General features: G+C 49.8%; 1 protein-coding gene across 2 annotated transcripts in view; it reads right to left on the bottom strand.

Moving 5' to 3' along the window:
- Positions 1-264: 264 nt before the first annotated feature.
- Positions 265-13,768, bottom strand: part of TOGARAM1 (TOG array regulator of axonemal microtubules 1) — a 34,661-nt gene continuing 21,157 nt past the window's right edge. For both annotated transcript variants that reach the window (XM_053945181.1, XM_053945182.1), the window contains exons 15-22: positions 12,129-12,287; positions 11,049-11,175; positions 10,789-10,907; positions 6,963-7,152; positions 4,531-4,750; positions 4,166-4,252; positions 1,471-1,737; positions 265-553 (exon numbers count right to left, since the gene is read on the bottom strand). In XM_053945181.1, coding sequence (XP_053801156.1) covers positions 1,496-1,737; positions 4,166-4,252; positions 4,531-4,750; positions 6,963-7,152; positions 10,789-10,907; positions 11,049-11,175; positions 12,129-12,287 — 1,144 coding nt within the window. In that variant the 3' untranslated portion in view covers positions 265-553; positions 1,471-1,495. The remainder of the gene's footprint in view (positions 554-1,470; positions 1,738-4,165; positions 4,253-4,530; positions 4,751-6,962; positions 7,153-10,788; positions 10,908-11,048; positions 11,176-12,128; positions 12,288-13,768) is intronic.

Genomic DNA, 13,768 nt, shown 5'->3' with positions numbered 1-13,768 from the left:
CCCTGGACACGCTTTGTGTCCCTTTTAAAGTGAGGGGCCCAGAGGCAATCCCAGGATTGGAGGTGCCTCAGCAGTGCCAGCACAGGGGGACAGCCACTGCCCTGGCCCTGCTGCCGCACTATTCCTGCTCCAGGCCAGGTGCCTTTGGCCTGTTGCCCACCTTGGCACACCTGGGCTCACGTTCAGCTGCTGTCACCAGGTTCCTTGGAGCAGAGCACCTCTCAAGCCCCTTCCCCCCCACCCCTTTGTATAAATACATCCCTGTACAGAAATAAATCCCTTTATTTATATATCTCATTGTGTCCCATGTCCAATGTGTCCAGAGCCCACAGCTGGGGAAAGAAAAGGGTTGGGGTTCATTCCCCCCACTGCCCAGCCCTGAGACAACAAATACTGCACCACTGCCTGTGGGGCTACAAAAATACATGTTTTTCACAAACAGCACTGCATCACTGTGCCCAGGATTCTCTTCCACTTCTCCACGTAAAGCGCAGTGCTGATGTGACCGTGGTTCTTCGTGGGCAATCCAGGGACAGGTCCTGGGCTGGAGCCTCTGGAGGGAAGCACAGATGGGCTGGAGCGGCTCCTCCGTGGCCATGCTGGTGACAGTGAGGGGAGCCAGCCCCACAGTGCCCAGCACAGCTCTCCCAGCACGGCCCAGTTCAGCCCCGCACAGTGGCCCAGTTCAGCCCAGTTCAGCTCCCCAGGCCGGCCCAGTTCAGCCCAGTTCAGTCCTGCAGGCTGGCCCAGCACAGCCCAGTTCAGCTCCCCAGTCCAGCCCAGCACAGCCCAGTTCAGCTCCCCAGGCTGGCCCAGTATAGCCCAGTTCAGGCTCTCAGTCTGGCCCAGTACAGCCCAGTCCAGCTCCCCAGTCTGGCCCAGCACAGCCCAGTTCAGCTCTCCAGGCTCTCCCAGCACAGCCCAGTTCAGCTCCCCAGTCCGGCCCAGTACAGCCCAGTTCAGCTCCCCAGTCTGGCCCAGTACAGCCCAGTTCAGGCTCTCAGTCCAGCCCAGTACAGCCCAGTTCAGCTCCCCAGTCCGGCCCAGCACAGCCCAGTTCAGCTCCCCAGGCTGGCCCAGTATAGCCCAGTTCAGGCCCTCAGGCCAGCCCAGTACAGCCCAGTTCAGCTCCCCAGTCCAGCCCAGCACAGCCCAGTTCAGGCTCTCAGTCTGGCCCAGCACAGCCCAGTTCAGGCTCTCAGTCTGGCCCAGCACAGCCCAGTTCAGGCTCTCAGTCTGGCCCAGCACAGCCCAGTTCAGCTCCCCAGTCTGGCCCAGCACAGCCCAGTTCAGCTCCCCAGGCTCTCCCAGCACGGCCCAGTTCAGCTCCCCAGGCTCTCCCAGGCTGGCTCCCGGGTCTCTCCCGGTGCAGCCCGGCCCAGCCCGGCTCCCTCAGGCACCGCAGCCAGCCCAGGGGCTGTTCCCGGCAGCACCGTCCGTGTGCCCGGCTCAGCGGGCGCTGAGCTTCACCTGCGGGGACGGCGATTTCACAGTTTTACGTTCCCGTCTCCAAAAGCTCCTCCAGGCTCTTCCTGATGTGCGGGGGCTGGGCCGCGGCGTGGGCGAGCAGGCCGGGGCCCATCTGTGCCCACAGGGCCTGGGCCAAGGCGGCCGCGGCGGCGCGGGGGCCGGGCACGGAGCCGCCGCTGGCCGAGCTGCCCAGCAGGTGCCACAGCACGGGCAGCACCTTCTGCTCCACGGCACAGGGCTTCCGAGGGTACAGCTCCGGCACCAGCTCTGCAAGAAAACATTCATTTAAATTACAGTTTCGATGGGAGCCCGCCTTTGAGAGGGGCACAGCTCCGGCACCCGCTCTCCTGTACAATGTTCATTTAAATGACAGTTTCGATGGGAGCCCGCATTTGAGAGGGGCACAGCTCCAGCACCCACTCTGCAATAAAATATTCATTTAAATTACAGTTTTGATGGGAGCCCGCATTTGAGAGGGGCACAGCTCCAGCACCCACTCTCCAGTAAAATGTTCATTTAAATTACAGTTTCGATGGGAGCCCGCCTTTGAGAGGGGCACAGCTCCTGCACCCGCTCTGCAATAAAATATTCATTTAAATGACAATTTTGATGGGATCCCCAGCTTTGAGAGGGGTACAGCTCCAGCACCCACTCTGCAATAAAATATTCATTTAAATTACAATTTTGATAGGAGCCCAGCTTTGAGAGAGGTACAGCTCCAGCACCAGCTCTGCAATAAAATATTCATTTAAATTGCAATTTCGATGGGATGCCCGCCTTTGAGAGGGGTACAGCTCCTGCACCAGCTTTGTCAGGAGAAAATATTCATTTAAATTACAGTTTCAATGGGATGCCCATCTTTGAGAGGGGCACAGCTCCGGCACCCGCTCTCCAGTAAAATGAGTAAAATGTGCATTTAAATTACAATTTCAATGGGAGCCCACCTTTGAGAGGGGTACAGCTCCAGCACCCACTCTCCAGTAAAATGTTCATTTAAATTACAGTTTCGATGGGAGCCTGCCTTTGAGAGGGGTACAGCTCCTGCACCCACTCTGCAATAAAATATTCATTTAAATTGCAATTGCCCGCCTTTGAGAGGGGTACAGCTCCAGCACCAGCTCTGCAATAAAATATTCATTTAAATGACAATTTCGATGGGATGCCCGCCTTTGAGAGGGGTACAGCTCCAGCACCCACTCTGCAATAAAATATTCATTTAAATTGCAATTTCGATGGGACCCCCAGCTTTGATAGGGGTACAGCTCCAGCACCTGCTCTGCAAGGCAGCAAGCAGGGGTCAGGATAAAATATTCATTTAAATTAAAATTTTCATGTGATCCCCGCCTTCGAGAGGGGTTTAAAAGCACTTAAATCATCTCCTCAAACTGCTGCTGTACACAAGAGTTTGCTGTTGCAACATCATCAGCTCCTATTAAAAATTCCAGATTTTCCCACAACCACTCCTTTTATCCTGTCCTAGGAGTTTACACAGTAGCACCAGTGCTGCTGATAATTACACTTTTCCATTAAGCTAAAAAAAAAAAAAAAAGAAATAAAGGGGATTTTAGGTTGGCTTTTTTTCAATTAGGATTCTCATAAAGACCTTTATTTCTCACCGTGTAATGTCTGGTATTTCCAGTTTCCCCTCTACCTCACAAAGAAGCAGTAGATATTTAAGAAAAAAGCAGCCTTATACTGTAAATATAGAATCATAGAATGATGGAATATCCTGAGCTGGAAGGGACTCACAAGGATTATGAGTCCAACTCCTGGCCCTGCACAAATATATATAAAATATGTATGAAAATAAATATATATGTTCATAGGATTAAATATTTTCCTCAATAATGAATTCAGTGTTTCATTAGCAAATGTTTCCCTCTCTGCCAGAACAGCCTCTTCTGATATATAACACAAACCACTCCAAAAATCCCAGCAAGAGAGGACTGTTTAAAGGCTGTTTAACACCCTCAGAAAGCACAAATTTAGGGATATTTCAGGAACAGCCTGTCCATTGTGTTACTGAGTTCCATTTCACACAGGACCACTCTGAAAGTGAGCCAAGGAAATGTTTGGTTCAAGCACATTTCCCATAAAGACATTCCTTGTTCATTTAAAGCATGGAAATTCAGCTTTTCTCAAGGAATTCCTGCCTGGGAGGGTGGGGATGGAATTGCCAGAGCAGCTGGGGCTGCCCCTGGATCCCTGGCAGTGCCCAAGGCCAGGTTGGACACTGGGGCTGGAGCAGCCTGGGACAGTGGGAGTGTCCCTGTCCATCCAGGGGTGGGATGGGTGGGATTTGAGGTCCTTCCAACTCAAACCAGTCTGGGATTCCTGGAAAGAGCATGAGGGAATACAATGCCATGCTGAAATTATTATATGCTTAAGGTATTTACAAATGTTAATCCTATTTAAATAGATGAGGTATTTAAATTTAAATGAAATCCTTAATATATTTATAAATATTTATAAATTCCAGGTTGTTATAGATCTTCCACCTGACTATATAACCCTAATGCTAATCCTTTGTTTTGTCAGCAATACTCCAATTTCCATTAAAGAGATGAAATGTGACAACTGCTGCACAACCTCCTGAGGCAGAAGGGAAGGTACAGACCCACCTCCACCTTGCAATTAATTTCCCTAATTAAGGGAACCCAACCAACCAAACAAGCAAAGGAAAAGAGCACTTTACCAGCCAGCTTTTCTGTCAGGTCCTGCTTTGCTTTCCCACTCAGGAACTGGGCTTTTGTGCAGAATGGCTGCAGGAGCAAGGAGGTGTCTAAAGGCAAAGAGCAAAACACATTAAATTCTTAAGTGGAAATGAAGTTTTCTGGAAATAAACACAATATGGGAACAGGTAAATAAGAAAATGCTATGGAAAAATAACCAAAGCACTACTGAGCAGTATCAAGGTGACTTGTGTGATGAGAATAAACCAAAATATTTTTACACAGTGTAGCAATGTTGTGAAACTCTTGGAAAGAGTAACACTTTCAATTTACAACTTAATCACCACAATTAAAACAGTTTCAAATTAACAGAAAATAAATTGCTTGCCTAAGTGTTGACATAGAGCCTGGATAACGTTTGTGGCAGCTGCATAAATCCCTGGATTTTTGGAGTTGAGGTTGTTGTCCACTATGGCAGGAATTAACATGTTGATCACAGGTGATAAATTGTCTTTGAGCAGTGGAATCATCTTGTGCATGGCCTCCAAAGCCACCTGGTTCACTTTGCTGTTGGAGTCGTGTAGGCGAGGCTTGAAAGCATCAAAGATCTGGAAAAGCATGCAGGCAGCACTCAGGGAACTGGAATCAATAAAGCTCATCACCTGCTTTATTGCTACCCTCTAATTGTCCACCTTGGCAAATGATGGCTCTGCTATCTCCAGGGGCTGGAAATAGATGTTCCGTGTGAAAAATACGTATTTTATTATTGGCTTTTTGCAAAGATTACAATGAATATTATATGTGTAATGTTAGGAAGTTATGCTGTATTAATTCTCTTGAGTAGTGTGTTAAATATATTTTTAGGTTATAACACAATGTTAAAATAGAAACTCTGCAATGTAAGATACTTCTTAACTAACTCAAGAAAGAGATGGGATAATCAAGAAACTCCTCACACAGAGATAACAGCCACAGGGCACATAAAGAGTTACAGCCTCCTTATCAGAAAAGACAAACATTCTTCCACCTTCTCTCTGTCTTTATGGAACCACCAGGATTAAGGGGAAGAAGTTGACAAAAACCAGAAAAATTCTTAATTTCCAAGGAATTTATGCATCATGTATGAGATGTGTGAATATGCAACAGGCTGCTGCTTTTAGGGGTTATTCCGTTGTTAACAAAACATGTTTTTTGGCAGCTCAGTGCCCAAAAACATCCTGACGTCCAGAATTCTTTCCCTTTTATTGTCTTGTAATTGTCCTAACTCTAAATTTTTATTACTCTAACTGTATTACTATTTTAATAACCGTTTTATTATTATTAAACTTTTAAAAATTCTAAAAACCAGTGACTGGCGTTTTTCACATTCTGTGAGGTCCCTTCTGAGCCAAACCACTCTGAGATTCTGGGATTTTGGGATATGCAAATACCTGGGATGATTTTTTGATCAAGTCAAGGCAGATTTGCTATTTTAACCCCGTGCATTAGTCTGATCTGAAGCCCTGCAGTGCAATGGACTCCAGGCACAGTAACTCTCACTGTGACCCAGATCTCCTATGAGCCAGTATTTTGAGGGAAACATGGATCTGTTCAGCAAGGGGAATGTCTGAGAGGTTTCAAACCCATTCACAGATTGGATACCAAGAGGTTCCACAGCAGAATTCCATCATTCCACACAAAGATGTGGCACTGCTGGAGGACAAGCTTGGGTTTCCTTTCATTGTATCTGTCTTTAATTTACAGCTGCTGGATGTTTCTTTCTCCTACAGAACCTCCTTTCCTACCGGACAGGATCCTCATCCTGAGCTTTAGCACAATAAATTTAGCATAATACTTTCCTCACCTTCTCCCACACAAAAACTTGCAACTCTACTTCAGAGACAGTTTTACAGTTCTTCATTAATCCTTTCTGCTTTTTTCACAACTATTCCCTATTTTGATATTTACCCAAGAGCGGTGTGAAAAACAGCACAAGGACTCCAGAAATCATGGAATCACAGACTGGTTTCCACAGGAAGAGGTGTTAAAGCCCATCCCATTCCACCCCCTGCCATCATCAGGGACACTTTCCACTATCCCAGGGTGCTCCAAGCCTCATCCAACCTGGCCTGGGACACTTCCAGGGATGGGACAGACACAGCTTCTCAGGGCAGTGGTTCAAAAGTGGCCTGAGTGAAAAATTCCACATTTTTCCTCCTGTTCCCTTGCTTTCCTCCCTTAGTGACTCACGTAGACCCCCCTGCTCCTCAATGCTCTCTGTCAATCATCCTTATTCCAAGGAGGATCCAAGACTTTTCTCAGAAAACTTGGTGATCCTGATGCCTTGAGAAGGCTGCCCTGGAGCAGAGGCTGGATGGAGTCACAGAATAAAGCAGGGATTTATTCCAAGGATCTCCTCCATGGATCCACCTTGGGCAGCACCAGAGCCCAGCCAGGGCTGCAGCCAAGAGGAACCAAAATGGTCCCAAAATGCACGAGCGCTCCCGGGGGCTCTCACTGGGATCAGCTCTGCTCCATTTGCACCTTGCAGTTCATTGTCCCATCCCAGCTTTAGCCCAGGCACTCCCATCCTGCTTGTTTTTCTCTCTCCAGCCCACGCTGTTTGTGCTCCTGGGCCTGAGCTTTGGATCATTTGTCCTTGGTGCCCAGCTGGAGCAGGAATTGTTTTGTCTCCCTGCTCTGTGCAGAGAGCTCAGCATCCCATAATATGGAGCCCAGACCCACACACGAAAGCAGCACAGAATGGGAAAATAGAAAAGCCAAAGCTGAGGCATCGACCCAGCCCTGAGCCCTTTGGATCCCAGCCCTCCCCAGCGTTACCCTGACGATGTTGGCCAGCACCAGGCCTGGGCTGCTCTCCGTGTCCAGCAGCAGCTGCCGCACGCCCCCGATGCGCTCCCGGAAATCTTTGGCGTTCAGGAGCCCCACGATGTCCCTGACATATTCCTCACTCTCCAGGGCACTGCGAGGAGCTGCTCTCCTTGGGGCTTCGTGGGCCTCCGTGCTGTCCCTGTGGGAAAGGGAAATGTTATTCCGTGAGTTGGACCAGGAGGCTCATCCCACACGTTCTCTTCTCTTCTAAGTGCAAGAAGTGAACACCAAGTGTAACCTTAAACGTGATGAATTAAAAATAAATCAACTAATAGTAATTGTTGTTCCAAAAGTCTTATATCCACTCTGCTCCAAATGCAGCTGGTTTTGTTACCAGGATCAAATGGGAACTTCCCTTACATCAGTGGGTCACAACCTCCCCAAACTTACAGTAGTTTAATTCTTTATTCCCAAAGTATTTTAAAGACTGACCCCAGACCAGGTGTGACCTCAGCAACACTCCATGCTGAGGTGAAAACCCAACAGTTCTTCCTAGAATATTTCAAAATAAATTTCCTGTGGCACCTGATCTCATTAGAGAGTCATGGGAAGAATTCTAAAACCTGTGGAATCACCTCTCTGCCCAGGTATTTACAGACCATCCAAGCAGTCATTACCTCACTCCTAAATTCTGAACACAAGGCCTGGATGGAGAATGGAATAAGCAATCAAAATTTATCAGTAAATGTAGAACCAGTTATTATTTTGAACTGTGGAGGGCGTGTTAAAGAAATCTGGTCCTGAAGAGACACTGCAGTCACAGCCCTCTCAGCTCTGTGTTCTTGGATGCAGTTTTTGGCTTGCTTTAAATCTGGGGATGCTTCTTTTCCAGTTCATTCCATCACAAACCATGGAATGGTTTGGGTTGGAAGGGACTTAAATCCCACCCAGTGCCAGCCCTGCCATGGCAGGGACACCTCCCACTGTCCCAGGCTGCTCCAGCCCCAGTGTCCAGCCTGGCCTTGGGCACTGCCAGGGATCCAGGGGCAGCCACAGCTGCTCTGGGCACCTGTGCCAGGGCCTGCCCACCCTGCCAGAAAGGATACAGTGAAGTGTCCTGGGGTGATCCTTAGTGTTTCTGTATTCCAGATCTAGCTCAGCCAGGGACACTCTGTGTGTGTGGTGCTGTCCTGGGGGTTTGTAAAATCCCCCCAACCCAGGCACTTTGTGGGATTTGTCTGTGTGGTGTTGGCTTCGCAGTTGCTTGGTCTTTGCTCAGGCAGAGGTTCTTTTTCCTTCCCTTTTGGGGTTCCCTTTTCATTTTTGTTTTTTCCCTCAGCTTGGAGGGATGGCAGTGATTGGGTTTGAGCTGCCTAACTTAAGGATGAATTCTGTGAGTGCTTGTTCACAGCTGAGAAATCCCAGCAGGAGCAGAGCAGCCCCACTCCAGATCACTGTGGGCAGCACCAGCCAGGGAGAGACAACCCTGAGTGTCCCCAGCCCTGGTGCCTGGCCCTGCCCTGCTGTGGGGAGGAGGCTGACCCTGGGTGAGCTGCCTTTGTCTGCTGCTGGAACTGCTCCATGAGGCTTCCCAAGAGGGATCTGACACCAGCTTGTCCCTTTGTCTGAAAGCCCGAGGCCATCCCTGATAACAATGGGTATTTCCAGCATTTTGGGTCTCTTCTTTTTCCTGGAGAGTTCATGAGATTTAGCACTTTGCTATCCACATGTTTTTCCCCTGCCTGTTTGCATTCTGTTAACAAACTGTTCTTTTTTTTCACTCGTAGCTCATTCCTTATTGGCAGAAAGGGATTGATTGGAATCAAGGAGGGGTTGCTCATTTCAGAGTGCCCACCTCCTTAAGCTGTCTCAAAGCAGGACAAGCTGACAGTGCTGAGGAGGCCCCAGCACAGAACCAGCCAGCAGAGGGTGGGAGGTGACACACTCTCCTCACTGATGCCCCCAGCAGGAAATGGGGAGCAGCTGTATGGGACCCTCCATGGGGACTCATGGAAGCTGCTGAAGGACAAGGTGGATCCAGTCAGGCTGCAGAGCTGAAAGCCTCCAGCTGGCTCTGGACATCCCTGAGCAAGGGAGGTGGCCAACTGTGGCAAGCACATTTCTCTCTCTCTCAGGATTTTTTATTGAGGTGCACAGAGAGAAATGAAAGAGAAAACAATTTCTATTTCTGCTCCTTGTTTTTCTCTTTCATTTCTCTCTGTGCACCTCAATAAAAAATCCTGAGAGAGAGAGAAATGTGCTTGCCACAGCCAACACTCTCCCTGTGCACTGGCTGGTGGATGGTGCTCTGTGGGAGTGGCTGGAAAGGTGGGAAAAGGGCAGTTGGCAGCACAGAACATCCCTGGCCAGGCAGAGGGGCTGACAGTGAACGTCCATCCTGTGCCTGAGAGTTGGGCTAGTGAGGAGCATCACAGCAACAAACAGCTGGATCAGGCTGCAAGAGTGAAGTGTCATGGGGAGATCTGCACTGCAAACAAGGGAGAGTTACTTCCAGCTTGGTGGGGCCTCAGGTCATTGGGGAAGAGGTGCCACCTCTACGGGGGCACGAGACCAAGGGGTCACTGTATCCCGGGTAATCCATGACTGCATCCATGAAACATCAGCTGCCATCAAGGCCGAGTGGGACAAACCCTGCAGTCCGGGGTCTCGGGAGAACTATGGGGAGGCCCTGTGGTGCACACAGGTGCAGGATGGTAGGAAAGACTGTGTGGATTAATCCTGCCTCGAGCAAAGCCAATCCCATCCGTGGGGCTGTCTCTGCTCAGGGGCCTGGCTGCACCCGGTGGGTGATGCAGAAATGTCTTGTGTACATCAGGGGGATTGATTTGGGTGAGAAGAGCCTGTAGTGTTGGAATGCCTGGGCAGCCCTGGCTGCTGAATGTCACTGCCCACTGCATGATTTAACTGCCATGGGCTGCTCCAGTCCTACCAGAACTTCCTGGGATATCCTGGAGGGGCAGTGACCGCTGAAATAATTGTACTTGTGTGTAAATATATATGTGTGTGTGTATATATATGTATAATGTCTAGATATGTGTGTTTAAAGTTCAAATGTACTCATTTGGACATCAATCAGATGATATGGAAGAAGGGGTGGAATGTCCTGGGGTTATCCATAATGTCATTGTGTTCATATCTATCTGAGCCCAAAAATTGCTGCTGTATATCCAAAACCTAAAAAAGGTCAACATAAAACCTGTAAGAAGATAAAACAAAACTAAAAGTGGTCAGAGTATGATCCAAACCCTCCAGCATTCCCAGCCAGGGACAAACTAAGTCCTTGGTGTCCTCAGTTGGGTACAAATGAGTAATTTGTGCTGTGGCTCCAACCAGGAATGGTTTTTCCATGAGTCTGAACAGCAACATCTGGGATGATGCTGACATGGATCCACTGGATCTACATCCCAGAGCAGCTGTGGCTGCCCCTGGATCCCTGAAGTGTCCCAGGCCTGGCTGGACAGGGCTTGGAGCAGCCTGGGACAGTGGGAGGTGTCCCTGCCATGGCAGGGGTGGCACTGGGTGGGCTTTGAGGCCCTTCCAACCCAAACCATTCCATGATTCTGTGATCCGTACTGTGAATCCCACGTGGTTTGTGTACTGAGTGTATTTCATAGATGGTCAGTAGACAAATTAACTTCAAAATGCCAAAACCATTTTAATATAACTGGTTACTCTATTTAAGAGTTTCTCTGGAACAGGCCAAGACTTTCCTTTTCCTTGAGGGATGTTTAACTTCCCCAGCTTTTTAATTCCCCTGTTTCTGTGCTCCCTCCTTGGCCAGGTTCCTCACAGGATAAGCACTGGAGCTCATTACCTGTCCGGGATGATGGGAGCATCTCTGCAAGTAGAGGACGACCTCAAATGTCCAACATTTCCAGTCTGGGAACGCCTCCCTTTGGCTGAGGGTGTATCCAAGGGCATCTCCCCCAGGCCCTGCACAAAGGTACAGCAGGAATTCATGGAACGAGGGAACCACAGGGAATTATTGTGGCTGCGCTGCTGGAATTGTCTACACCCAACAGCCCCCAGGACACCTCCACCTGCCCCAGGTGCTACAAGAGCTTTCCCACACACCTTCTCTCGTAGGCTGCCAACAGTTTCCTTGATGTAAGGCAAATCCTTGGCTGGCACAAACTTCTCCAGGGTTTTATCCAAGTCAGGATGATCCATCATGCTGAAGAGCATCCTCCGCCCGTAGTACCTGCAGGGAGAGCACCAGGACATCCAGGAACAGGGACTGCCTTCGTCACTCTGTCACCTGGCTTTGTCATTCCGGGTGTGTGATTCCAAAATGGAAAGGGAGATTGTGCCCAGGGAAGGGAAAGGAGCTGGGAAGGGTCTGGAGAATTCCTGAGGGAGCTGGGAAGGGGCTGAGCCTGGAGCAAAGGAGGCTCAGGGGGGACCTTGTGGCTCTGCACAGCTCCTGCCAGGAGGGGACAGCCGGGGGGGTCGGGCTCTGCTCCAGGGAACAGGGACAGGAGGAGAGGGAACGGCCTCAGGCTGGGCCAGGGCAGGCTCAGGGTGGGCAGCAGCAGGAATTTCCCCATGGAAAGGGGGCTCAGGCCTTGGCACTGCCCAGGGAGTTTGGAGTGCCCAGTCACTGTTATTGGAGGTCTTTTCCAACCTCAGTGGTTCCATGACTCTAAGATTGCTGACCCCCCTTTCTGTCCTCCCCCAGAGGATGTGCTCAAGGATCACTTTAATTAACTGACCAAATTAATGAGAACAGCCTTCCAGTTCTGCTGGCTGTAACCAGGGTGGTCCAGCCCTGTCAGCCTGAGACACGGATCAGCCCCAGGTGTGGATTCCAGAGCCAGCATTCCCTGTGTGGCTCCATCACCTCTTTGCCCAGCACAGCACATCCTGTGAGCCCCTCTCCTCCAGCCAGGCTGTGTGGGAGGTATCCAGCTGATTCCTGCCACAGGCACTATCCCAACAGTGCTGGGATAACAGCTGCACTCAAGGGTTTGTTTGGAAGGGACCTTCAATCCCATCCCCTCCCACCTGTGCCACGGGCAGGGACACCTTCCACTAGCCCAGGGTGCTCCAGGCCTCTTCCAACCCTTACTGCTCCCCAGGGTCTCTTCCCCCGGAGCCGAGCCTGTCCCGAGGGCAGAGCCCAGAGGCAGGGGGCTGTCCCCAGGGAACACTCACCGTGTTTGCTGCGAGCTGTCCTGGGCAAACCTGGCAATGGCAGGGAGCAGCCGCTCAGCCACGGGCCGGCCGCCGGCCAGGACGCGCTCGGGGCCCATGCGCTCCACGATGTCCCCCAGGTGCTGGGCTGTGCACCTCCTCACGGCCGAGTGCAGGTGGCTGGGGAGGGAAACAGGCCTGAGGGACAGCCCCTGCAGGGGCTGCTCACAGCACCCACCCCCCTGCCAGCCAGACTAAGCCCTGCAACCTCGGCATCCCCGGGGGCTGCGCTGGAAGGCGCCGCCAGGCACATCCCCAGGGACACCTTCCACTACAATTGTTCTTGTTGGATACAGGCAGGGGGGGGTTTAGAATTTCAGTTCTAGCTTTCCTTCAGGTAATTTTATTTTGCAAAGTGTATGAGTGTTCTTTCAATGAGCCCTATGAAAAACCAGTTCCTGTGCTCAGAGACACATCCTGGGCACTTGGTATCACTGTAAAATTGACTAAAGCAGCGTTCAATCGACTTCTAAAGATCCTGCAGGAGTCTCCTGATCCCTTCTTTGTACAAAATAAACACCTGTGCTGATGCAAAGGAGAGAACAGCCAGAATCAGCCTTCAAACTCGTGCAGCAAATGACCCTTTTATCTAAATCCTGCTGATCCCACTTGTGCTCAAGAACAAAATCCTGCAAACTCTAATGTCTCCAATTTTATATTTGGATTAAAAATGCTACTTGGAGGACAATTTGTAACTCCTGCTGCACTTTCAAGGGGAAAACAAGAACTGAAAGGCTGAGAGACCTCACTCCATGAAGCAAACAAGGCCCTGCTCATGGAAACAGCTGGAAAACATTTGTGTGCACACAACACCTTGGAGATAAACACAGTCCCATAAGAATCGGGATTTTAAAATTCCTGAAGTAAAATCACTCTCAGCTCCATCCCTGGAATCACGCTCTTGGATCATGAATCCACTCACAGAATCCCAGGGAAGGGACCTTACAGCTCATCTTGTTCCAACCCCTGCCATGGGCAGGGACACCTCCCACTTTTTTTATATAATAACAAGAATTATTCTTGTTGGTAAAGTCAAACCCGACTTTGGAGCTGATGAAGAATCAGTATTTCTGTCTAGTCAGGGTTGCCAGCATGAGAGTCATGATCACAGAGGGCTTGACAGGAGCTGAGCAGAAGCCAGGTACATTTTAAGAGGTCTCATGAATTGTCAGTGACACCATAATTGAAGGATTAATGTGTGGTGAATTTAAGCAACTCAGCTCAACTTAGAGAGAACATCCCTTGTGGAATTACAGTTGTGTCAAACAATCCTTTTCAGTTCCTGCTGAGACACAAATTTCCCCTTTGAAGGACAATTCCATATTGCTGGTCACAGCCTCTGGAGCTGGAGCTGCTCTGTGCCCCAGGAGCTTTCCTGCTGACATGGCCAGAGCTGCCTGAAGCCAGGCCTAGAAAAGCTGCACCTTTGGGCCATGCCCTGATGTGTTATCCACTAAAAACACCCTGTACTCCACAAATTAGGAAAGTCTGAGCTGTGAACAGATTAATCTGTGCCCAAAGGCTGTATTCAGCTTCATTCTCATGCCTTAGATAGCAGAAAACCTACAAACTCACAAACTGGAGGGGGCAAATCCCTACAG

This window comes from Vidua chalybeata, chromosome 6 (assembly GCF_026979565.1).
Source record: "Vidua chalybeata isolate OUT-0048 chromosome 6, bVidCha1 merged haplotype, whole genome shotgun sequence".
Classification (NCBI taxonomy): Eukaryota; Metazoa; Chordata; class Aves; order Passeriformes; family Viduidae; genus Vidua; species Vidua chalybeata.
The sequence above is the reverse complement of the archived record's forward strand: the minus strand, read 5'-3'. Positions and strand labels throughout refer to the sequence as shown.